General features: G+C 47.1%; 1 protein-coding gene across 6 annotated transcripts in view; it reads right to left on the bottom strand.

The window, feature by feature from the left end:
* Nucleotides 1-4972: 4972 nt before the first annotated feature.
* Nucleotides 4973-23795, bottom strand: part of RAD51B (RAD51 paralog B) — a 632106-nt gene continuing 613283 nt past the window's right edge. Inside the window, exons 11-13 of one of the 6 annotated variants that reach the window (XR_010022894.1) lie at nt 7357-7557; nt 6743-6932; nt 4973-5470 (exon numbers count right to left, since the gene is read on the bottom strand). Coding sequence is in view for 4 of the 6 variants with exons in the window: in XM_063089296.1 (XP_062945366.1) it covers nt 7620-7652 (33 nt within the window). In the remaining 2 variants the exon portion in view is untranslated. Of the gene's footprint in view, nt 5471-6742; nt 7558-7577; nt 7653-23795 lie in introns of those variants that run through there. The other 5 variants (XR_010022893.1, XM_063089298.1, XM_063089290.1 and 2 more) reach the window with 5 other exon arrangements.

Raw genomic sequence — 23795 nt, 5'->3', positions numbered from 1 at the left:
TAATGGCAAGTAAGGAAAGCTGTCAGAAAACCGTTTTGCTCAACATCAAATGCATTCCAGGCCTTATCTAATCAGGGAGCCTTCTTCACAGCTGGTGCAGAGGCTGCTCCTGCAAATTGTTCCTGAGCCAGGGACAGGGGCCTTGATTTCAAATGCAAAATAATGGTTCTTTTGGCACAGGCAAAGTTTGTTGGCAGCTGGAGTTTGGGGTGACCTCTGACCCTCTCCCACAGTTCCTCCCAAGTCCCACTGCACAAAACTAAGCCACCCTCAAATCCCAGGCTCTAATTGGCTCTGGTTTGTTTTGCTTTTCTCTTCTATCCAGAGCTTCAAAAGGCACTTCGATAATTGTTTGAGGCACGAAAAAGGCAGGTTTCAGCTTTCCTAACTGGAATTGGAGGTAATTACTGTCTTCCATACACGAGCTGGTACATGCTTCAAATCAGATGGCTCTGGGTTGTTTTATAAAGTGTAGCTGGGCTGCTGAGCTGGGAGAGGGAGGATTATGGAACCTTCCAAAAGCTCTGTTCCAGAGAGAGAATTCAGACATCTCGGAAATGGAGAGGGAGGCTTTCATATTCTTTTGCAGTCTCTTCAAGTCTGCCCAAGAGGTTTGGCCTGAAAGATTGTGCCCTCAACCTCATCTTGGAAATTCAGAGGTGTTTTTTGCTTCTCTCTCTCAAGAGACAGAAGGTGACACCACACATAACTCCCATCTTGTTTGTAATCAGCAACTGTCAGCTGGACCTGGGCTATCATCCTGTCAAACCCCAGAAAAGGGCCAGACTGAGTCAGGCCTAGTAAGAGCTACCACAGAGAACAGGAACAGGAGTTCATTTTTGTACTCTCAGGACAGCAAACCCAAACATGGGCAGTCTCAGGCTTATATCCCACCCTTACTGGCCTGAATGTGGACTTGGGAGCAAGACCCTGGTTCAAATCTCAGCCTGCTAGTATCCACAGACTCTCTGTGTGTCTACAGACAACTGACTGACATCTCTAATCCTCCATGGTCTCACCCACAGAACAGGAAGAGTGACCGACCCAACTCATGGTGTTGCTGCAATGTTGCCTCGAAATGAGGGTAGCCCATGTAAGTGCTTGGTGCAGTGCCTGCATATAGTAAGTGCTTGATAAACGTTAGCTGTCATAATTGTCAGAGGCATGGCCACTAGTGCCAAAGGAACCACTCTGAACATTTTGGAGGTTTTCAGGACTCTGGGGATTCTGCAATGGAGGAAGACAAGCTGGTGCAGGAGCAGGGTAAGGAAGCTGGGTGGGAACAGAGTGACAGCCCCCACCTGAAAGTGTCTTCCCTCTCCAGGGCATCACCTGAAACATATTAGGTTACCTGAAATCCCACAGATTAGAGATTTAGTTCTGCCTCTTTTCAATAGTATGTCTCAAAGACGACTAGCTGGTTACACATCATTCATATATCACTGTGAACTGGTTTGATTGCTTTCTTCCTAACACCTGCACACATAGAAGCTCCATGGGGCAAAGAGCTTGGGTCTGAGTGAGGGACTGGGGAAGGAAGAGAATGTAATAACTTGCAGTCCTGAAGCACTGTCTGGGACAAGGCCAGCTGTTCACATTCTGAGAGCCTCAGTCCAATTCGCTCGCTGGCCCACAGCCAGCCTGCCTGGCTCATGGGAGAAGAGGAGGTGGGAGTCAAATGTGTCCTGGGGGCCCGGCTTGCTTTGCTGATTTTTGTGCTTTCATGCTGACCACTCCTAAAACACCCTTTTCAAATGGCTTCCAGGACTCCCCCCTCTGTGGATGGCCCAGGACAGTGGCCTTGGTCCTGGCCTCTCCTATTACTCCCCATCCCTCACGCTTCATCCAGGTGAAGGGCTTGAGTCACTTCTCTGGTGCTGACTCCCAAACCTACTTGCCTCTTGATTTGAATATGTGGTGTCTACTTGACATCTCCCTTTCAAGCATCCCAAACAGAACACTCAATGTCCCCTTACACTCGCCCCATGTCACCCAAAACAGTCAAAACAAAAACCCCATCAGCAAGGTCTTGATGTAAATGCGGCAGATGACCTTTCAAGGCTGTTGACCTTTCTCTTTGTACCACGCACTTTTCTTTCATAGCCCTTAAGACGATGTATAATCACATATTTATTTTTATACTTATTTGTATGATATCTGTTTCCCAGTAGACTGTAAACTTCATGAGAATGAGAAAAGGTTTATCTGTTTCCTATTCTTCCCCACACTTAGCCCAGTGCTTGACACATAGTAGGTCCTCACTATATGTTTGTTGAATGAATGATTTCAACAAAGATAGGTCCTAGGGTCAGGAAGAAAGTTTCTAGGCACAAAGATAGTCCATAAAACCTGGCCAACCCTCCTCCCCCACACCTGAGATCACATCTTGTTTTCCTGAAGTGGGCATTTGGCCTCTTCTGCCTCCTATTTGATGACACGTCATGTTTAATAAAAGCCCTGCAGTTCGAAAAAATGTACAGGGCATGATGATGAATTTAGTAAACTGCTGAGAGCTTAAATGTCTAATACAGGGAGTGCCCTAAATTATATGCATAAACATGGCTGACTCTCAATTATCCATTCCAGTGGATAATCTAATAGTTGATAATTTAATTGCTTATAACCCTGAAAGCTTTACATGAGGCTTTGGATTATGTTTCTGAATTTGCATCAGGAGATAGGGAGTGCTGATGGTTTAGGAATTCACAGTACTTTGAGCTCAGATGTCCAATGTCATAGCCCCAGTTGCCTATTAAGGACTTTTCTGGGCTCCAACTACATGTAGAAAAAAATACTGCATTGTGCTTGACAGGAAAATACATTGGTTTTTTGGTCATAAAGATTGGGGTCCGAACCCCAACCCTTCCACTTACTAGCTCTGTTTTCAAATTACCTGGCTCAGTCTTTGTTGTATCATTAATACCTACCTCCCAGGACTGCTACGAAACACTGTCAAGTTCTCCGAAAAAATTAATCTGGACTACCCCCAGCAGAGCTGGGCTCCCTACGAACTTTCTTTTTCACATCTGGGGAAAGAAAGACTTCTCTCTTCTTTTCTTCTCTTTTTCTTTCTGCCTCAAAGGACTTTCTCTTCCAGGCTCAGTGGGATAAAGTCAACAAAGTCTTTGCTTTACAAATCATGCCTGGTTGTGAAAGCTCCTGATAATGTCTATACAAATCTGAAAGAAAAATGCTGTTCTGAGCAACCTAATATGTGGCTTTCCCTGGGCACCACTGGCCCCACGGGTGGTGCAAATAATGGTGACTTTCTTCACGTCGGTGCACACATCTGAGCATTTGCTCGAGCTGTCTTGGGTCAAACTCTCAAGGTTGGAAAGTGGAGACATCCTGAGATCCAAGGCAGAACTGGTCATGTTGTCAGTGGGTAGCTGGGACCCCAGAGTTCCCACCTCCTTTTCCTGTCACGAAGTTTATATCTTGAGGGAAAACAGCTGTCCATTCTCAGGCTAAGTGGGACTGAAGCCAGCTGTTCCTTTCGGATGCCAAGAGTCAGATGCACACCCTTTTTTCTCTCCCACTCCCTAAGCCTAAAGACTCAAAATTGATGAACAACCTTAGGGACTTGCTAAAGAAAGCATTTCCCCAGGCTCTACCTACCTTCAGAGAATCTGATTCAGTTAGTTCAGGTTGGCCAGAAAATCTGCATGTTAAATAGCAACACCTCCCACCCCACCTCATCTGTCTTCCCTGGGAAATTCCAATGTAATTGGTCTGAGAATCATACTTTGAGTGATAGTTGCTACAGTAAAGACACTGGTGTGCTGGTCAATGCCTAACAACTAGCTCTAGGGGGGGAACACTGGTTTGTAGCTTGCTGATTTCTGTGGTGTAGAGTATTCCCACCATGGCCATTTCAAGCTACCAACATGACATCATGACTTGGCCATAGTAACTGGTTCCAGTACACCACTGGGTAGAAGCCTCCAGATGCCAAATGCTGGTTCCTCAGCGCTGGCACAGAAAGGCCACTGTTCAGTCCAGGATGTCACATCCCCTAGTTTTTTTCTAAATCCTTAGCTCTTTGAATGATTTGTTTTGGTGACTGTTTCCCAGAGACCTCAAGGGGTTCCAAACCAGAGAGAGAGGAAGGTGAAAGAGAAAGAGCTCCAGGAAAGAAAAGGCAATTAGTGCAGGATGCTGGCCTCAGCCACACTGTCGACCTTGTTCAACCCAGCTTTTGGGGGGAAGGGGTTTCGGACACCTGCTTCTGCCTTCATTTGATAAGCCTTCTGGTCGACTCACATAGACCTGGTCCTGCTAACCTGGAGAAGGATGAAAAGGCTGCACGGCGGGGACCTGAGGGGATGAAAGGGGCTGGTGGGCCGTGGAGTGGTCATATGACCCAGGGTCGTCCCGGCTTAAGGTTTCCCCTCTGTGTCCCTGCTCTGGCCCCATGTTTGAAGGTTTTGGTGATTTCCTCCTGCCCCCGACTAGGCGAACAGATGTGGAAAGGTCTCCAGTTCTCAGAACACAGCCACTGGTTGTTTCCCGCCTGCAGACAGAGCAGCTCCACAGCCACGCACCGATGGCTGAGGACAGCCCGGTCGGGGTACAAATCTACCTGTACTGCTGCAGTGAAAGGCTGCAGATGCTCAGATGAGTGAGGATGAGAAGCAATCACATCCCTGCCCCGTCTGGCTCTGGGTGCGCTTTACAGGAATTCTGAGGCACTTCAGCAGAGGCAGTGCCTGCAGCTCTTCCTCAGTGACGAAGTGTTCACACATGCTGTGACCACCGGGACAAGTGCAGCCTTTTGGGCCGGCTTTCTCTTCTCCCATGCTGCAGGCACTGCCAGTGCGGCAGAGAACTTGGCCCGCTTCTAGCCTGGAGCTGGCAGGAGCCCTGCTACTCCAAAAAGGTTGTCCTCTGCAGTGCACTGAGCTGTCCCTGCTCACTGGATGAAGAAGGAAGGGTCACAAAGGAAGTGGTGTGGGCATCATGTCCTCATTTATCTTATTTATTCAACACCGAGAGTCTGAGGAATTTCTCAGAGCTCAGCTTCCTCACCAACATCCACATACTTTTTATAAGTGGGACAAATAAAAGCACAAAAATTACCCTAGTCTCCCTTAAATAAAGAACCTGTCTCATTTATAGGCCATCCGCAAGGATAAGCTGAGGTCTACTGACACATTTTCTAGCTTATGCAAGCAATGGTGGCCACTGAAATTTTGCACAAAGACCTTGTTTATGCATGTCAGCATGTAACTCATTCACCTATAAATGCTGCAAGTAACAGAATGACAGCCATGTCTCTAAAGCAGTGGTTCTCGAAGTAAGGACTATGGACTCCTGGGATCCCTGAGACCCTATTAAGGTATTTGCAAGGTCAAAACTATTTTCACGATGATACCAAGATGATATTTGCCTTCTTCACTGTCTTGACATTTGGTAAAATCACTGGTGCTAGACTACACTGGCATTCATGGTATTCTTCACTGCTATACACCTGTAGTAAAAAAAAAAAAAAAAAGCATTTCACCTAAGAATGTCCTAGATCAAGCAGTAAAAATTATTAATTTTATAGACCTTGTCCAAATTACACATTTCTTTTTTTTTACTATTCCGTGTGACAAATTGGAGAGGAAGCATGTAGCACTTCTGTTGTGTCCTGAAGTATAATGGTTGTCTTGAGGAAAAGCACTCCTGTGAGTGTCTGAGTGTGAGCCAAACTAGGCACTTCCATGGAACACCATGTTTACTCAAAAGAACCAAATAACCATGGTCATTCAGACTTGGTTATTTATAGACATCTTTCAAAAATGAACAAACTGCGCTTGTCACTTCAGGAAAGATAATTGACAGCATTTATTGCCAAAATAAAAGCTTCAAGCAAAAATTAGAATTTTTGAAAACTTGTATCTGCCACAGTGAGCTTAACACCTTCCCAACCTCACAGAAGTTTCTGAGATCAAAGGTGATATTAACAAATGTGAATTTTTAGTGTTCATCATGAACTATATCAACTTTGGAAGATCTGCATAACTTAGTGAAGCAATATTTTCCGAATGACCCATGCATAGTATTACAAAATCATGCATGGGCAAAAGATCTATTGAAAGTGTAAGCCAAACTGAATGGATTTTATTGTAAGTGGGTAGAAAAAGTTCATTTATATAGTTTCAGATTCCACATTACAACAAACCTATAATAAACTATCATTTGTCAAGTTTCGGTGTAGTGTCAGAGGTGAATACTCACAATCATCTGAAAAGGCGATTTAAAATATTCCCCCCCTTTTTAACAACGTATCTGTGAGGCTGGGTTTCCTTAACATACTTCAACCAAAACAACATTATCACAGCTGATTGAATGCAGAAGTAGCTATGAGAATCCAGCTGTCTTCTATTAAGCCAGACATTAAAGAGATTTGCAAAAATGTAAAACACTGTCACTCTTAGTACATTTTGTTTGTTTGGGGTTTTTTTTGGAAAACACAGTTATTTTTACAATAAAATAAGTCATATTTTAACTATTAAATGGATTAATGAACTTATAAATTTAATTGACTTCTTAAATATTAATTTATTCATATAAGTGAATAAATATTAAATTAACAAATAAATATTAAATATTTTTCTGTTTTAATTTTTAATATGGTAAATTATTTAATCATCTATTGCTGCATAGCAAAGTACCCTAAAACCTAGTGGCTTAAAACAACAATCATCATTTGCTATCCTTGTAGTTGCTATGGTTCAGCAATTTAGGAGTGACTTACCTAGGCAGGTCTGCCTCAGGATCTCTCAGGAGGTTGTTGTCATCTGAAGGCTTGACTGGGGCTGGAGGATCTGCCTTCAAGGTAACTCCGTCACAAGCCTGGCCAAGGGTTGCTGGCTGTTGACAGGAGGCCTTGGTTTTTCTCCATGTAGGTCTTTCCCCAGTGTACTCAAAACCTAAAGACGGGTTTTCTCCAGAGAGAACAGAAGAGACCAAGTAGGAAACAGTAGTCCCTTTTATGACCTAGCCTCTGAAATCACACACTAACTATCACTTCTGCCATTTTATATTTGTCACATAAACCAGTCCTGATTCAATGTGAGAGGAGAATATATCAGGGCATGAGTACTAACTAGGATATAAGGATCTTTGGGGACTATCACAGAGGCTGGCTACCACAGGATTGATCAATAGATAGAATGCACATACATGAAAGCTCTTTGGGGAGTCTTCAATAAATGTTAGGAGTATACAGCAGTCCTTAAGACCAAAACATTTGAGAGCTGCTAGTCTAAAGGAATTGGTCCATATCTTTAAAAAGTCTTTGCTATTTATTTATCTTTGTCCTGTTGGTCATGGTTATATAATCATTTAGGCAACTTCTTGCTCACTTACCCTTGCAAGTTTGGACATGATTCCTTCTAGCTCTGTTTAAATTCTTCTGAATTTGAGTTTATTGGAGACTCCCTTTTAACCCTTCCTATAACCTTGGCTTGTTGATTTTTTTCTTTTTTTGCATAGCAGTGCTTGTGGCTTCAGCTCTAGTCAGTCTCAGCTCAGGCTCCATGAGCAGTCCACGTCTCCAACAGGGACTCACTGGTGGGCAAATAAACGCAACTCTGAGTCAGGAGTTTGTAGGCACTGGAGAGAGCCATAAACTAAATGGTCCCTCCCTCATGGAGCTTAGGATTCTAGAAGTGGGAAAAGAGAAACAATAAACATAATAAGTAAGCAAATTATGTAATGTTAGAAAGTGTTATGTAGAGTCAGGTTAGAGGGAGTGGGAATGCAAGGGGGATATAGAAAGATTTGAGATTAACTAGGGTGGTCATGTCAGCCTCACTGAGAAGGTAAAACTTGAGTGCAGACTTGAAAAGGTGAAGGAGCAGCTGCAGCCAACGCCCTTAGGTGGACGCACATCTAATGTGTGTTTGAAAAAAGCAAGGAGGCCAGTGTGACTGGAAAGGGATGAGTGAGGGGCGAGTGGTGGGAAGGTCGGAGTAGGAATAGGGACAGAGCATTTAGGGCCTCGACGGCCACTGTAAGCTGTTACTCTGAATGAGATGGGCACCATTTTGAGGGAGACTGTGATCCGATTTGGCTGTTACATTGAGAATATACTGCAGAGTGAGTAGAAATAGGAAGACCAGTTACTGGAAAGTGGAAAGCAGGAGACTGTTAGATTACTGCATTTGACCAGGGAAGAGATGGTGGTGGTTCAGACCAGGATGTTGCAAGTGGGGGTGGTGAAAATTGGTTGGATTCTGGATAGATTTTGAAGGTAGAGCCAAAAGGATCCCCCAACAGCTTGGAAGTGGGGCGTGAGAGAAAGACAGACATGAAGGATGCCTCCAAGCTTTTTGGCCTAAACAGCTGGAAGTTTGCAGTCGTCATTGCTTGAGAAGGAAAAGTTACAGGTGGAGCAGGTTGAAGTAGGGAGAGATTTAGAAACTTCAATTATACACAGTAAGTAGGGGCTGTTCCCCGAGCTTTCTGGAAAGCCCTAGTCACACTTGCTCCCTGCAGGTCCCAGCCGCGTCTCCCCAGCAGCAGAGGTTCTAACAGCCAGGACAGATCCTCTACTGCCTGCTTTACAGAAGACAGTAAAGAAAAGCTCTTGCTGGATGTAATTTTATTTAAGGGAGTGCAAGAATGTTGTTCTTGGGCCTCTCACTCTTTTTTTCTTTGTCTTTCTTATCGGAAATGAAAGAAAACAACCGGTGGAGATAGGATCTCAGGTCTAGAAATCCTAGCAGGTAATTTGGGAGTTGAAAACAAATCTCCCCTGAAATGCATTAAGCAGGTGAGGGGATTCCAGCTTCAACCCTTAAACCACACCTTATCCTGGCCTGGCAAATAACTTCCTTCCAGCCCCAGGCAAGTCCCAACTTCCACCCGCCAAATGCCTGTAGTTAATAAACGTTAAATAACAACAAAACCCCAAAGTGGAGAAAGGAAGACTGATTGCAGACCAAGATACCAGCAGGGCTACTTGAGAGCCTCTCTCCGAGTGTGGCACCCACAGAAGAAACAATTAGCCAGGGAAGCAGGCACCTGGGGCTGCGGGACCCGAAGCGTGGCTTCTTTTGGAGCAGGGTGAATATCTGACTTGGCTCAAAATGATTCTTTTTCTTGATCAGTCTTGTCCATGGTTTTCATTAGAACTTTATGCCACTACCATGGTCAAACCCTTTAAAATTGCTAAAACCTCCAGAATCCATTATTGGGCCACAACATGCCACGCTTCCCACTAAGCAGGACAGAATTGGAGTTTCCCAACTCTGGTCTCGATAAGTCAGCTGGTGGTTGAGGAGGAAGTTCTCACGAATCCAGAGAGAACTCAGAAAAATAAGAATGAAGCCAAGCTCTAGGGGATGCGCTCAGCAGTACTTACTATTCCCATTTTACATATCAAAAAACTGAGGCTCCGAGAGGTTGGGTGACTTGTAACACAGCTAGCCAGCAGTGGAGCGAGGGTGGAGATTCATATGATAAATCATGATGACTAGCCTTTGCTGAGAATCTGTAACGAGATAGGCGAAGTACCCTGTGCTTTGTACGTGTTAACTTGTTCAATTCTCATGGGTTCCTTCCTTTTTAAAGAAGTGAAACTGTCCAGCAGAACTTCCTGCCGTGAGGGAAATGTTCTATATCTGCACTGTCCAGTACAGTAGCCCCCGCCCCGTGGCTCAATGTGGCTATTGAGAGCTCAACATTTGGTGAATGAGGCTGAGGAACTGAATTTTTTATTTTATTTCATATTAATTGATTTACATTTAAATAGTTATACCATGGGGCTATTGGCAACTGTGTTGAACAGCACTCGGGGCTGACTGAGCCCCAAGTCCATGCCTTGTCCTTTTCCCCTCTGCTCCCTAGAGAGGTGGCCCACATTTTGCAAAGTGAAAGACCCTGGGAAGGAAACTGACCAGACAGTATACAATCAGCCAAAAAGAAAGCTAGATCTCCTAAAGGCTGGGTCTGCATTTGAGCATGCTTCTTCCGAGTGTGTCTGGAGGCCCCAGCAGAGGCCCCAGGAAGTGGCCAAATAACCTACCAGGAGCTTGAGACCCTGCCCCAGCAACTTCCCAGAGCCCGCTATGGCCGTAGGCTGAGGGTGACTCACAGGTCCCACCCCACTATTTAAACAGCAGCCTTTCCTTTTCCTGGGCTTAAGACTTATTGGTGGAGAGGTGGAGAGCTCCCAGGCCCAGTCTCACCTGTTGAAACATGTAGCTCTCAAAGGTTTCCACTTGAGGCACCGCCCATGAGGTGCAGCCACCATCTGCCATGTGTCTGAATGCAAACACTAACCCAAGCTGGGTTACCATTGTCTCATCAGCCTTTCCACAGCCTCTGAATGTCTATCTCTGCTGCACCACTCCCATGCTCCAAGGCCTCCAAGGACATCCCACGATGCTCAGAACAAAATCCAAAGTCACCACTTCCATGGCTGGCTCCTGCCCTGCCCACTGCTCTGACCTTATGTACCAGTGTTGTCCCCATTGTCCACTCTGCTCCAGGCCCTTCCATGCTGGTCCCCAAATCTCAAACTTGTCCCAGTCCCAGGCCTTTGCACTTGCTATTCTTTCTGCCAGGAGTGTTCTTCCCAGGTTGGACATGGCTTACTGTCTCCTCATTCAATCTCTGCCCAAATGTCAGCTCTTCAGAGAGGTCTTCCTGACCCAACTGTGCAAAATAGTGCACCTCTCACCGCCATCCCTTGCCCTCTGTCACTCTTTTCAAGGCACTTGTCATGAGTATGTATGCTTGCTTATTGTCTGTCACCACACTAAGATATGAACAGGGTAAGAAGGAACACTGTCTTTTCTTACCGTGTATCTCCAGTTTCTAGAACTGAGTCTGCTGTGCAGGTGCTCTCTGAACATTTGCTGAATGTATAAATGAATGAACACATGCAGGACTGTTTTTGTCTCGAGTGCAGGGGTGGGGCGCAGAGGTAGGCCCAGGCTTGGCTCACCCTACACAGGTCAGTCCTTCCACGATTTGGATGCTGAACCATGAGAAACAAAGAGATTTGCTGCTTTAATTTCTCTTGGCCTGGGAAAGTTAAAGATCACAGATAATACAAAATTCAGTGCCAAGTTCTCTGATTTACAACCAAGGAATTATTCACACAGAGGTAAACAAGAGCAAAGGACTGACAAGTGAACTGTAGGAGGAGAATGATGGGAAACAGACGAGGGATCAATGTGATCTGCATGCCTTCTACTAGCCTGGGTTCCTACCAGCACTTGCTCAAAGTGCGTCCAGGGAATCCATGCTGAGTTTCACTCCCAGGATCCTTTGGGCCACTCTTCCCAGGTGAAGGGGCACTGCAAGTGAGGGCAGACTAGGTAAGTGCCATCCCTACATGATAATGACACTATGCACCCATCTGAAAGGCATACACAGAATGGCAGGAGTTCCCCAAGGATGCCCCAGGATCACAAAGGTCACCTGGCTTTCCTAAAACCTAAATTTTGGGGTGATTTTTTCTTTCTTCAGTGTATTATTCTGCAGAAATATATCTCCTTTAATCCACCTCTAAAAACTTCAAGGAAACAAAATTAGTGGTGTCTAGAAGTGTCTGACACATAGGAGGTAATAAATACTGAATAAATGAATGAAAATTTCAAGTCATCAGTAAATATTGAATAAATGAATGAAAATGTCAAGTCAGAAGGGGCATGGTGGCCTAGGGAAGAACGGTATAGCCAAGCAAACCTTGGAGTGGAGTCGGAAATCATAGGCTGGACTCCCTACACTAGCTACCTTACTTTGGACATGGCCTAAGGCCTCAGTTTCCCTATCTATAAAATGAGAGCCTGGCCTAGCTGGACTCCCAATTTCTCTCTCAGCTCTGACACTGTAATTCTCTGAACCTGCCTTCATAGCTATATTGTGGACTAGTTCCTACATGTGTCCTACTGAGAGCAAGGCCTGCTGTTCTGGAGTTCATCCATTGTTTTTAAGCACCAGAGGCTATTTAATAGCAATTCTCCCAGAATATTTTTCACGTCCTCCATGAAGGAAGGTTCTGGAAGGTAGCCACAATCAAAATAAGAAGTAAAGCCAGGCTGGTGTTCCTTTTGTCAGAAAATGCAGATTTAACCAAAAAAAGTTCCTGTCACCCCCTGTGGTGATTCTGGGAGTGTGACCAGGTTTTGGAGGTTTTATCTTCACAGTTGTGAGAAATCACCTATGTGGCTTGTGGGATTTGATACCTGTTTATCTCTTTTTCACAGCTCAGGGCTGTGTGTACCAAGTGAAGGCTCCAGTGATCTTTGTCCTCCTCTGAGCCCCCGTGCAGCTATTCCAGCCTCCTAGGAGAGCTCCCTCCTGTAGGCCATCAGAACGCCAGCACTGGCCCGGATCATCCCTCTGTCCACATCGGCATTTGACTTTAAGCTGCCTCTGAATTTGACCATTTTCTTCCACTCTTAGAAGTGTTCCAAAGCACCAGTCCAGCAGAAATCAGACTCCTTTTCTACCTTTCCCAACTCTGTTCATAGCCCTGAGTCACCAGAAAGAGAAAGAACACCTGACCAAGAGTCTGGGCGCAGGATTCCAGACTGGCTTCAGCTGGAGGATCTCTCTGGGCCTCAGTTTCCTCAGATGGGCAGTCAGGACTGGGTGTTGGCTGATTGCCCTGCCCTTTCCAGCGTTATGATTTTCACCAGCCCAGAGCTGTAGTTGGCCCCTTTCCCAAGAGGGAGCCATGACTTGTATGTCATATAACTTCTATAAAGGCAGGGGCTTTTCTTTTTAAGTGATCCTAGGTGCTCTAGGAGGAAACATTTTTATGATCCCAGTAACCAAACAACATAATGAAAATCATGGCAACCATTGGCCTAATAAAACTCATGGCGAAAGCCTACACATTCTCCAGCAGGACCCTGGGAATTCAAAGCTCTCTGAAGCTTTAAGTGGCGAGGGCCTTGCTAAAGGCCTTAGGATGCCGGCTGATGGCTGATGAAAGGATTTTAATGCGCCACTGAAATTCTCTTTTCCAGAATAACCACTTTGAAACCTGTTAATTACAGACACCCAACCAGCCCCAGCCCCCCAACAGGACCCGGGGCTTCTAGCAGGGAGAGCTGGGCTGCAAGGCTGGCCATGCTTTGTGTTGGGTGAATTAGCTTTAGGAAGAGAATCTAAATTAATTAAAACCACATGGCCACTCCCCCCACCCCCAGCCTCCTCCTTCACCTCCCTCCCCTGGAGACAGAGGCCAGTTCATTCTAATTTGGTCCAGTGTTTTTGTTTCCTAAAATCTGTCTTGGGCTCTGGGCCATTAATAGGTTGCAGCTGATTTTAATCTACATGAATCAGAGACCTCACTTCTTTGGTTTTAAGGAGATTACAAATTGTGTGTCCCACAAACTCAGGATAGAGGGGAAAGGCCCCGGGTGGGGAGGAGGAGGGGAACAGATCCTGGAAGGCACAAAACTCTGCTCTCCATTAAGTCCCAGGTTTGACTCAGCTGTGATCTCTCAAAGCTGGGGGAGGGGAGGGAAGCGGAGGTGAGGGTCTTGCTGCTGTGACTGGTGGCAGGAACACAGAATCTGGTCCTGTGTAAACAAAGTTAAAATCAAGGATCTGGACTAAGATAGGCCTCTACTCACTTATCTTCAACAAATTAATTTCCTAAGTTCTTGCTGAGCACCTACCCTAAGCTAAAGTAGGAGTCAGCAAGCCATGGCCAGCTGGTCAAATCCAGCCCACAGCCTGATTTTGTAAATAAAGTTTTATTGGAACACAGCCATGCCCATTTGTTTATGTATTGTCTATGGCTGCTTTAGTAGCTGTGGCAGAGACACTATGGTCCACAAAACCAAAAATATTTACTACCTGCCCCTCTACAGTAAAAGTTTGAGCTAGAAAACTATGTTAAATTTTATTGGGTAGGAATTCAACTTACATGACAATAAAGGACAGATTAAGGATTTATTCAGTTACCACCTCATACCAAAGTCTGGGTTCCTTCTAGACATCACCCTTCAGGAAGTGTCTTTATGCTCATTTAATCAAAGGCAATAAAAAAGCAATGCCAGGAGGGAGGGGGAAAAGGGAAAAAGAAGAATTGGTAAAGGGACACGAAGATCAACTATATTGTATACTGACAAATTAAAATATATATATAAAAATGCAATGCCAGCAATCATGCCACTCTGTTAAGGATTTGAAGTACTTGCCCTGACAACCCTACCTTCCCATTTCACAGAGGAAGAAACAGAATCACTGAGATAAAGTAATTCACTGAAGTTCATGCAGGAAACAGCACAATTAGGAAGAGCTGGGCCTCTTGAGTTACAGAACCATCCCCGGTTCATCAGACGGCAGTAATGAAGCGAGCTGGGGCGCTTTAACATAGCGCTACTCTCTATGTGTGTTGCACTGGCAACACACAACTTTTACAAAGTTCTTTCACCTATGGCTCCACAAATGATCCAGTGAGGGGCTCAGGGTAATAGACCTCCATTTTTAAGGTAAAGAAATGTAGCACTGAGTATCAGGAATTGGGGATGGAAATCAGCCCAGACCACACTCACCCTTTGAAAACCACCGAGGCTCAGTGGCTAGTGAGTGTTGGTACACTGAGCCCAGGTCCTCTGGGACCTAGGCTGGCCCTTGTGCAATCAGGACCCCAGGCCACCCCCGTACTTTCCCAGTGTGCCTCTAAGACAGCTCTTGGCCTTCAGCACTTCTGGACTAGCTGGGACAGAGACAAGGAAGGGGAGGATTATGATTCCATGATAGGCACAAAGATGGAGGGGCACATGGGGTGCTAAGGGGGGTGAGGACAAAGCAAGGGAACCCTGTCCTTGCCTAAAAGCAAACTCCTGTGTAAGGAGCAATGAGAGAAAAGCCTCCAGTATAACCGCTGCTCACGGGAAATGTGGTCAGGCACCCTTCCAAGCCTTTCAGGGACTAAATAATTGTTGGGATCATTTGGGGGACAGTCAGGGAAGGTAGAGAAATCAGCATCTCCCAGGGACTAGTCTTGGCAGGTAAAAGTAATACCAAGAAAGCTGCTGCCTTGGAGCAGCAGGGGTAAGTGCAGGGCTCTCCCCACAGAAACCTATTTCCTGCAGGGCCAGGCCTGGGTTCCAGGTGGAGACCCTTCCAGCCAAGGCACGATGCCTCCCCAGGCTGCAGTCACAGTGGTCTGAAACACCCCAGAGGCTGGTTATGTCTGAGCTTTGAACAGAATCACAGATCAGCAGAGTACCGCACTAGCTTTCACAGAATGTCGACTCTGCAAAGGTCTTCAGCTAATAGGAGCTGAAAGTTCCTATAAAGGGCAGTGGTCTGGACCTCACTGGCTCTATTTCCACTGCTGTCCCCAGGTGGACAAGCTTCTCCTTGAACTTTAGGCAGAACCTCAAAGGAATTTCAGAATTCACTGAGTCCCAATCTTTAGAGTCTTGTTCAGAGTTCTCCAAGTAACTAGAGATTGTGATTTGCCTGAGGGTGATAGAGGGACTCCAACTGAACAGGGACCAAGTATAAAGCAAACCACCATCACTGTAAACAACTGGAGCCCTGCATGGGACCAAGGCAAAGCCTGGAAAATGACCCCATCAGCATCTCTGGGTTCCTCCACCACAGGGACTCTGTGCACAGAAATAGCCTTCAGCAGGGTTTACACCTTGACCTGATGGAGAATGGGGCATGGCACCTCTGGCTTCGGCCTCCCAATGAGCCTCCAATGCCTGGTACCCTCTGCTTCTGACAGCACCAAGGGTGTGGGTGTAATCCTCAAAGCTCTCTTTTGTCTAGGCTTGGTTTCCTGGAAGGCTTAGGCTCTGTTCCATGGAACCGAACAGCCAGGAGATTTTTGCCACTCCTTCCTTGAGTCTAGACTAAAGGAAAAGCAGAGGCTCATGACTGTCACACAGGTGACACCATGGACCCCATGTGGGGGGTTCAGGACATCTCATTTAATGAGGTCCTGAGCTAGGCTGAGAAACGTCGCTGGTGCTGTGTGTCTCTGGTAATGGCTTCATGGCCCTCGAATGGAGTAGAATGCACCATGGGTGACTAGCAGCCACTGAGCCTCTATCATGAGCTGGGTACCTCATGGATGAAGACGGGTAAGAGAGATTCAGAGGAGGTCACACGCCAAGGAGTTTGTTTGTAGAGTGAAGTTTCTCCCCATGCCGAGGTGTTCAGAAAGGCATGCCCACGTGTATGCGTTGGTGGTGTTTGGCCCAACTCCCCAACTTTACCTTGGGATGTCAGTCCCAGGACCCTGTGCATTCTGGAGCCTTCACACAAAGAACAGGGCATTTAAGTCAAGCTCGACCATTCTGTGTTATCAAACAAAGCCGAGCCAGGATAAAGCAAAGTGAAAATGCTCAAAAACAGTTCCCGAGGCTGGGTCACAAACTGAAGCCCAAAGTGGAGCAAGCCAGACGAGTTTAAAACACATAAGCATGTACGAGAATATGCAAGCTGCCATCGGCTGAGCAGATGGGCACGAGAATGGCTTTGGAGCAATGCAGGAGGAAGTCATTTTAAAACCCTCCTCTCTAAGCATATATGGGAGGGAACTGTGGATTAATATTGAAAGTTGACTGCATTTGTCCTCAAGAGGAACAGTGACCTCCCCTTCACTCTCCTTCCCCACCCAATCAGCATGCACTCTCCCTCAACTCACCCCGGAGACCTGAAGCTTTTGCGATCAATCCCATTTCTGTCGTGTATAAACAAGGGCTGGTAACTAGTACAGGAAATGAATTGAATGTGTACCAGCCTGTGGTATGGGGAGTTGCCAGGTTTTTTTCTAACTGAGAATTTTCACAGAATCTCGAAACTCATTCAGCTCCCCCCTGTGCACTTGAATGTGGGCATCCGCGTGCACATACTCAAACACAAAATTTTCCCCTCGATTTCCCCCAACACACATCAACAGAGAGATTTGCCCAGACACGGACGCACACCCATTCCTAAAACTTCCCCTTAGTTTTCCCCACAATATATGAATGTGAGCAGGCTGGTGCTCCCCCTGCCCCACTCAGACATCCGTGGAATGTTTTGCCCCCTCAGCACACCCGAACACACACACACACACACACACACACACACACACACACCAGCCACATTCCAACTTGTTCCTGCACAGCCGTGACAGGCCTGGGTCTATTCACCACTGTTTTTCATTTGCCACTAACAGGGCGTTCGTGTAACAGAGAGGAGGTCACGAGAGGTTTGCCCTCCTGTTTTGTCACATTTACTTGGAGCCTACGTGTTGGAAAGGTGGCTTCAAAATTATGTGTGGGTGGCAGTGAAAAGCCGGGACAAAGGCATCTCTTCCGATCTCCTGCTTGAGCCTCCCTTACTAATGAGCACCGTTCTGGATTGTTCAGAGGATTTCTTTATCTGTTGCCCTGTCTGAAATTGGGCTGGGAGAATGGAGGCTCAGCTAAAGAATTTCTGGAAGTCCTCTCTCAGGGTCCTGCTTTGTCACCTTCCATTACTCCAATTATTCTAGGCCCAGGCTGCCTGGGGGCAAACTGTGTCCTCTGAAAGTCTGGGAGGGAGGCACCAGCCAAACAAGCAAAGACTTATTAGGGCAGAAACTGAAGGAGATAAAAATGGACCCCAAGTGGCTACTATCCTTCTGGAAATTTTGGCCCACAAGAAAAGCTTGTATAGAGAGGATTCCCCACCCAACCCCCAACAGCAGTGAATATTCTAAGGATTCTCTCAGCAGTATTTACACAGTGGACACTGTCTTTGCTTTGACAATAGAGTGGCTAATGTACAAGTTCATTTTTTATCTCCAAGAACCAGATGGATTCAATGCATCTAAGACACTAACAAACCCAGGGCTCTTCTGTGTGGACCTGGACAGAGGGAACGTCTTCTGTTGCACCACCCACACACCACAGCTTACTTGCAGTGTGCACACTGGGCTGCTGACAGATTTTTCACTGTGCCCCACTGAACTGTGGCAAGGGGCTGGCTAGAAGTGCATGTACTTCATCTGCAGCCATTGCTTGTAAACTCCACCCCACTCCTCCCTAGCAGAGTCCTTTCTTCAAAATCTTACTAGAAAGCCCAGAGTACAAAACTGATAAAAGCAGAGTTGCTGTGGTTATGGGGATGATTAGTTGTGTGTGTGTGTGTGTGTGTGTGTGTGCGCGCGCGCATGTGTGTGGCGGGGGAGATTAGTCCCACCTGCTTCTGCTCCATCCTGATTCTTCCCTCATCTATACTTCAGGAAATCTCTGTGGGGTTCCGTGGACCCCAGTTTGAAAACCACTACCACAATGCCGGTCCTTTCTCATAACAGTTGAACTTTAGTACCCAAGAAAACACACAATGACAAAGAGCTGCTAGAAATTTGACAGCCCTTTCAAATTAGCCTGAATTTTCCATACTATTGATTCATGCTGTAGCCAAGTTTGTTGTGGCATACAGATCTATGGACCCTTTGCTGAAAATCCATGGTCTCCTGCAGGATTGCAGCTCACAAATCAAGAATAACTGCACAGAAATTAAGAGAAGATCAAGATACAAGACTGGTCCCAGATGAAGCCACCTCATCAATGGGCTCCACTGTCTAGTGAAGGCATTTGTGCCTTATGCTATTTGGCAATGAGAGCCATTAAAAAGCCATATGCTATTATTATTATTACTAGTATTATTAATTATTTTTTAAGGCAGGAAATGACATGACTGGAAATGAACTAGCAACAAAAGGACTACTCCTTTGCAATTTGAGTTCCCTTTCCCATCTCTAGTTTTCTGAGCCTCCATATCCTGGTCCCATTGTCCACTGGCAGCAGTTTCCCTCTGAGCTTCATGGACAGGCCCTGGCCCAGGCCCTGGCCCTGACCCTTTTCCCCAGCTTTCATCGTCAGAGGCGCTTACTGTCTGATGTGGCATCACCTCGAGTGTGTGGCCCAGCCCAGGACTCAGTGTCCTGGTGACTGTGAGCAAACCCATGGATGTACACAAATGAATACATGGCTAAATCAAAGAATATGCATATAGGTGAACAAAGCGGGGATTTACATCGTGCAAAGGATTAATTCTTCAGCTTTCCTAGGTCATTTTTCCCTAGGTCATTCCTAGACCTTCTGGCCCCCCTGCCTCCAAACCTCTCACTGAAGACTGTGGTTTCTTTTGCCGAGTCAGGAAACAGAGCTGCAGGCAGCATCCCATCCTGGTTTGGAAAATGAGGTGTGCTCCCTGGGTTTGCACTGTACTCTGTTCACCTTGCAGACAGTTGCTAAAGTTTTTGCTTCTGGAATGTGTCAATGCCTACAAGTGCTATTGTTAGTGTGTGGATACCATCTTCAGAAGGGGCTGTGTGAATGAAGAAGTAACTAAAGCTGTGGACGCTTTGTGCTGCCTGGATGAAAGACAATGCTGTGAAGGTTTATTATCTACCCACACTGTTTTTTTGTTTGTGTGTGAGTTTTTCATTGTTCCCTTCTGTTTGTTCTTTTGGAGATTTGAATAAACTTTATTAGGCACTAATTTCAAAAAAGGAACAGGATTTTATTTGGTGTCTTGGAGGATTTCTTTCCATAACCTGGACGCTCAAAGGATCCCTTTGGTCAGGGTGAAAGAAGCCTGCGTGTGTTCAGCTGCTCAGTTCAGTTCAATTTAATAAATATTTATGGAACATCTACTAACATCTTCCTAGCTCTGAGAGGCAGGGCAGGACTGGAAAGAGCAGGGAAGGTGGAGAACTTTGGAGCCAGGCTGCCTGAGGGTTGAATTACAGCTCGACAATTCTATAGGTGTCTTTGGAGAGCCTTGGTCACCTCTCTGAATCTCTGTCTTGTCACCTGTAAAATGGAGATAACCCCATCCATCTCACAGGACACAGTACTAAAAAGATATACATCTAGGGAGGGGTGGGTAGGAGCTCAGTCGTCCCCTCGGGAGGAGCTGCCTCCTCTCTTTAGGATCTGGCCTTTGGAGAAGGGGGAGAAGAGATGCTCCTTCCTCAGTTGTCTCTCCTCCCTGAGGCCCTCTGTCTAGCCCTGGAGGCTTGTTCTTCTATTTCAGAAGGAATGTTGTCTGGTTAAACCAGAGGTTCTGGAACTTTCTCATCTCAGTTTCCCCCAGTGCTCCCGGGCAACCCACTTCCTCCGTACCCTCCCCACTCCACCCAAATGCCGGCAAGGCCTCCACATTCTTGTCCCCCTCCACCCTGCCTCCAAACGCATTCCCAAGGAGGAGAAGAAAAGCTTCCCCCTTCCGAGGAGAGCGCGGTGGAAGCAGCTCTGCTGTGCTGCACCCACTCCAGGAAAGATCAAAGCGCAGCTTCTGCGGAGTGTCAGTTCTCCAAAGGGGAGCTCTGGACAGGAGCGAGGGTGGGATCGGGCAGGGTGGGCCGAGGCTGTCACAGAGGGGCTGGTTCAGGCAGGACCGACACAGCTGTCCAAGGTCCAGCCTGGAAGATGCCCCTGGAATGCTCCCCAGCAGACACTGCTGTCTAATCGGAAAGGGCCGAGTTAACGGCATCCACACAGGACCCCATCCCTCCCTAAATGAGGATTCTTGCTGTTTCTCAGGTTCCCAGTGAGGAGAGCAGATTCAAGGAAGCCCTTGAATAGGCACTGCAGAGGCCAACACACTTTAAATTAAGCTCCAGTGCTTAGAAGGGGCCACGGCTTCCCACAAATCCCCTGGTGCACGGAGCTTTGAGGCGGAGTGTTCAGCCTGTTTGTTCTTTTAGAAGTGCGCCTTGGTAGCCAGGAGTTATTTGTTTCCGAAAGGTAGGCGCTCATCAGGTGGGTGGTCTTTGCATTTTTTGTGTGCTTTGATTGCCTCCCTTTTCTTTTCAGGACCACTGAGGGGTTTATTTTTTCCTCTCCCAGCAGTGCTCCAGGGGTTTGGCTGCACAGTGCATCTGTGTTGGGTTTTCCCACAGGACTCTGCAAAGGCAGCCCGGTTGCTTTCAGAAAGCCCTGGGCGGCCCCGTGGGGGGAGTCAGGGCTGCAGCTGTGCGCCCCCTCCCTTCTGCATCAGGCTTTGATCAGTTTTTGTGGGGGCTGCGTGCAGCCTGACCTCCCATTCCCAGCGTCTCTCAGGTGGAAAGTTCTGTTCAGCCTGTCTGTGGCTTCAAAGGCTCTCCCTCCTTGGGCTGGGATGAGACTGATAATGGTTCTTATTTTGCTGTTGTGTGATCTCCCGGCAGCCCCAGCTTTCCATTGACAAGCTTTTGCTTGTTTGGTTGGGCTGCTTTGGCCAAATTCAAACCACCTTTCTGGTTGAGGAAGCACATTGACATCCTCTCCCACTGAGGCACTTTTGATGGCTCAGATATGGCCTCGCAGCCCAGACAAAGGTGACTGGGCTGCTGCAGCTGGGCACCTGGTGAATCAGGGTCTGGGTGCCGACTAGGGCAGGCGTCCACGAGCAGCTGAGGACTGCCTGAGCCTGCAAGTCTGTCAAGAGGAACACTCAGTTCCGTCCTTCCTACCTCTGAAGCACGGAGCTAAAGGAGAGCCGATGCTTTCTGCTCTAGTTCCTTGCAGGAATCCAGCCCTGGCGGCTGATGCAGCACACCCTCCCGTGCCTGGGCCTGGGCCTGGGCCTGGGCTGCATGTAGGAAAGGCCAAGCACCTGAAGTTGACTACATGTCCCAAGAACCTGAGCTATTCACTATCTTGAGAAGTAGGCACTAGGCCAGGCAAACTTGGGAAGTTCCTTTTCTGGTCTATTATTTCCAACAGTTGTGGCCTCACAGCCTCAGTTAACCTAAGGTGTAAACAATAGCTCACTTGGCCACTGCAGGGCCTACTTCTGGTTCCTGCCCCAAACTGTGCAGACCCTGTGCTCGGGCCTTCTAGCCGCCATGGTCTGGGTAAGAGGACAAGGGCTGGACAACCCAGACGGCTGTCAGCGAGTTTGGATGGGGGTTGCTGCCTCAGCAGCAGGGGGCCTTGGCCACGGCTCACTGCTCCTCATGATGCGGATGGGGTTGGGCTGCATGTTGGCCTTTGGTTTCCTCATATTTAAAATAAGGGTGGCCAAGGGCAACAGGAGCGGTCAGGAGAGCATCCTTCTTCCTCAGCCTGATAGCACAGTGCTCTTCCTTCCTTTTGATCATACTCAAAACAGCTGCAATGGAACAATAAGTCCGGGAGGAGGTTGGAGGGGGATTTATTATGCTGTTGTCCTGTGGCCGGGCCATGTTGACTTTATCTTGCACAGGGGCAGGCGTGGGAGGAAATCTGGCAGGCCCACGGGTTGTCTCCCTGATGCTGAACTCCCTCCAACACGGAATGCTGGAGGGCAGGGAAGAAGCTGCCATCCTGGCCATATCCCAGTCTAAGCCACAGCAGGAGTGAGGTCAGCCTGGATCTCCTAAAACTCTGAAAACATGACTCTGTGAAAGGCACAGGGATCCCCCACAGTTAGAGCCTGGAGTCCAGCCCTGCAAAAGAGGACTCCAAATAGTGTCAGTTTGCCCTAGGACAGGACCTCATCAGAGCTTGTCTCACCAGCCGGTGTCCTCTCCTCTCCTTCCAGCTGGGGAGTGAGTTGTGTTGGGATCTGTCCTCTGTGACTCAGCAGGGGACCCTCCAGCTTCTCACACTGGAGAGACCACTTGGTTAGGGGCTTCATCTCTCTTCCCAGCATGGCTTGGTGCTGAGAGGAACTTGACTGGTTTGAGTTCTGACTACATTTCTCCCTGGATGCAGAGGTTTTGCTATCTATCTGCTGTTAGCGGCATCTAAGCAGGTCATCTCAGCAACCTTAATCTCAATCGATCCATCATTCAAACCCTCACTGCCAGAGAGTGCTCTAATGCCAGTGCTGCTGTATTCAGACAATAAATAGATTTTTTCTCATCAGGTAGCTGGGCACTGTGGGATGCTGGATGAACTGTCTGTGTGGGGCTTGAGCCTTTTGTAATGCTGTGGATCGAGCACAGGCAGATCTGGGTTCAAGGTCTGGCTCCACCAGCATTCCCTGAACGACCCTGAATAGATTACATGAACTTTCAGAGCCTCAGTTTCCTCATCTGTAAGATGGGGATGAGAATACCAACTTCTTAGGATTGTTTTGAGGATTAAATGAGATGATGTATGTGACATACCTAGCATGTGTTAAACATTCTGGAGAGCGTGGTCATTACTATTACCACCATTGCCAATAGACCACAAGGGTGTGATTAGACTTACTCCAGTCCTGAGCAGTGTCCTCAGGTGAACCATGAGCCCCGCTCTCTGCCATGAGGAGTAAACGTGTGAAGAACACAAAAGGAAACAGACCCACAAAGTTTAGCAAAGTCTAAGAAAGTTCACCTCGGATACCAGCAGCAAATCCAGGGACTGAATTCAGTTTTCTAGACAACCAGCTTGTCTCTGCAGTCATATCCTCTCTCTGTGCAGCCCCACTATAGTGGCTTCTCAGGACTGCAGCAACAAATTGTCACACACTGGGTGGCTTAAAATGGCAGAGATTTATTCTCTCGCAGTTTTGAAGGCCAGAAGTCAAGGTGTCTGTAGGGCCATGCTCCCTCTGCAGTCTCTGGGGGAGAGTCCTTCCTTGTTTCTTCCAGCTTCAGGAATTCCTTGGCTTGGCCTGCAGCTCTCCAGTCCCTGCCTCCGTGGTCACATGGCTGCCTCCTCTGTGTGTCTCTCCCCTGTCTCTTATGAGAGCACTTGTCATTGGATTTAGGGCCCACCTGCTTCATCCAGGATGATCTCACCTCGAGATCCTTAACTTAATTACAACTGCAAAGACCATTTATACAAACAAGGTCATATGTCTAAGTTCTGGCTTAGGACATGTATATATCTTTTGGGGGGCCACTATTCAACCTACTACATCTACTAACCCTGCAAAATGTT

The sequence above is a fragment of the Cynocephalus volans genome, chromosome 3 (assembly GCF_027409185.1).
Source record: "Cynocephalus volans isolate mCynVol1 chromosome 3, mCynVol1.pri, whole genome shotgun sequence".
Classification (NCBI taxonomy): Eukaryota; Metazoa; Chordata; class Mammalia; order Dermoptera; family Cynocephalidae; genus Cynocephalus; species Cynocephalus volans.
The sequence above is the reverse complement of the archived record's forward strand: the minus strand, read 5'-3'. Positions and strand labels throughout refer to the sequence as shown.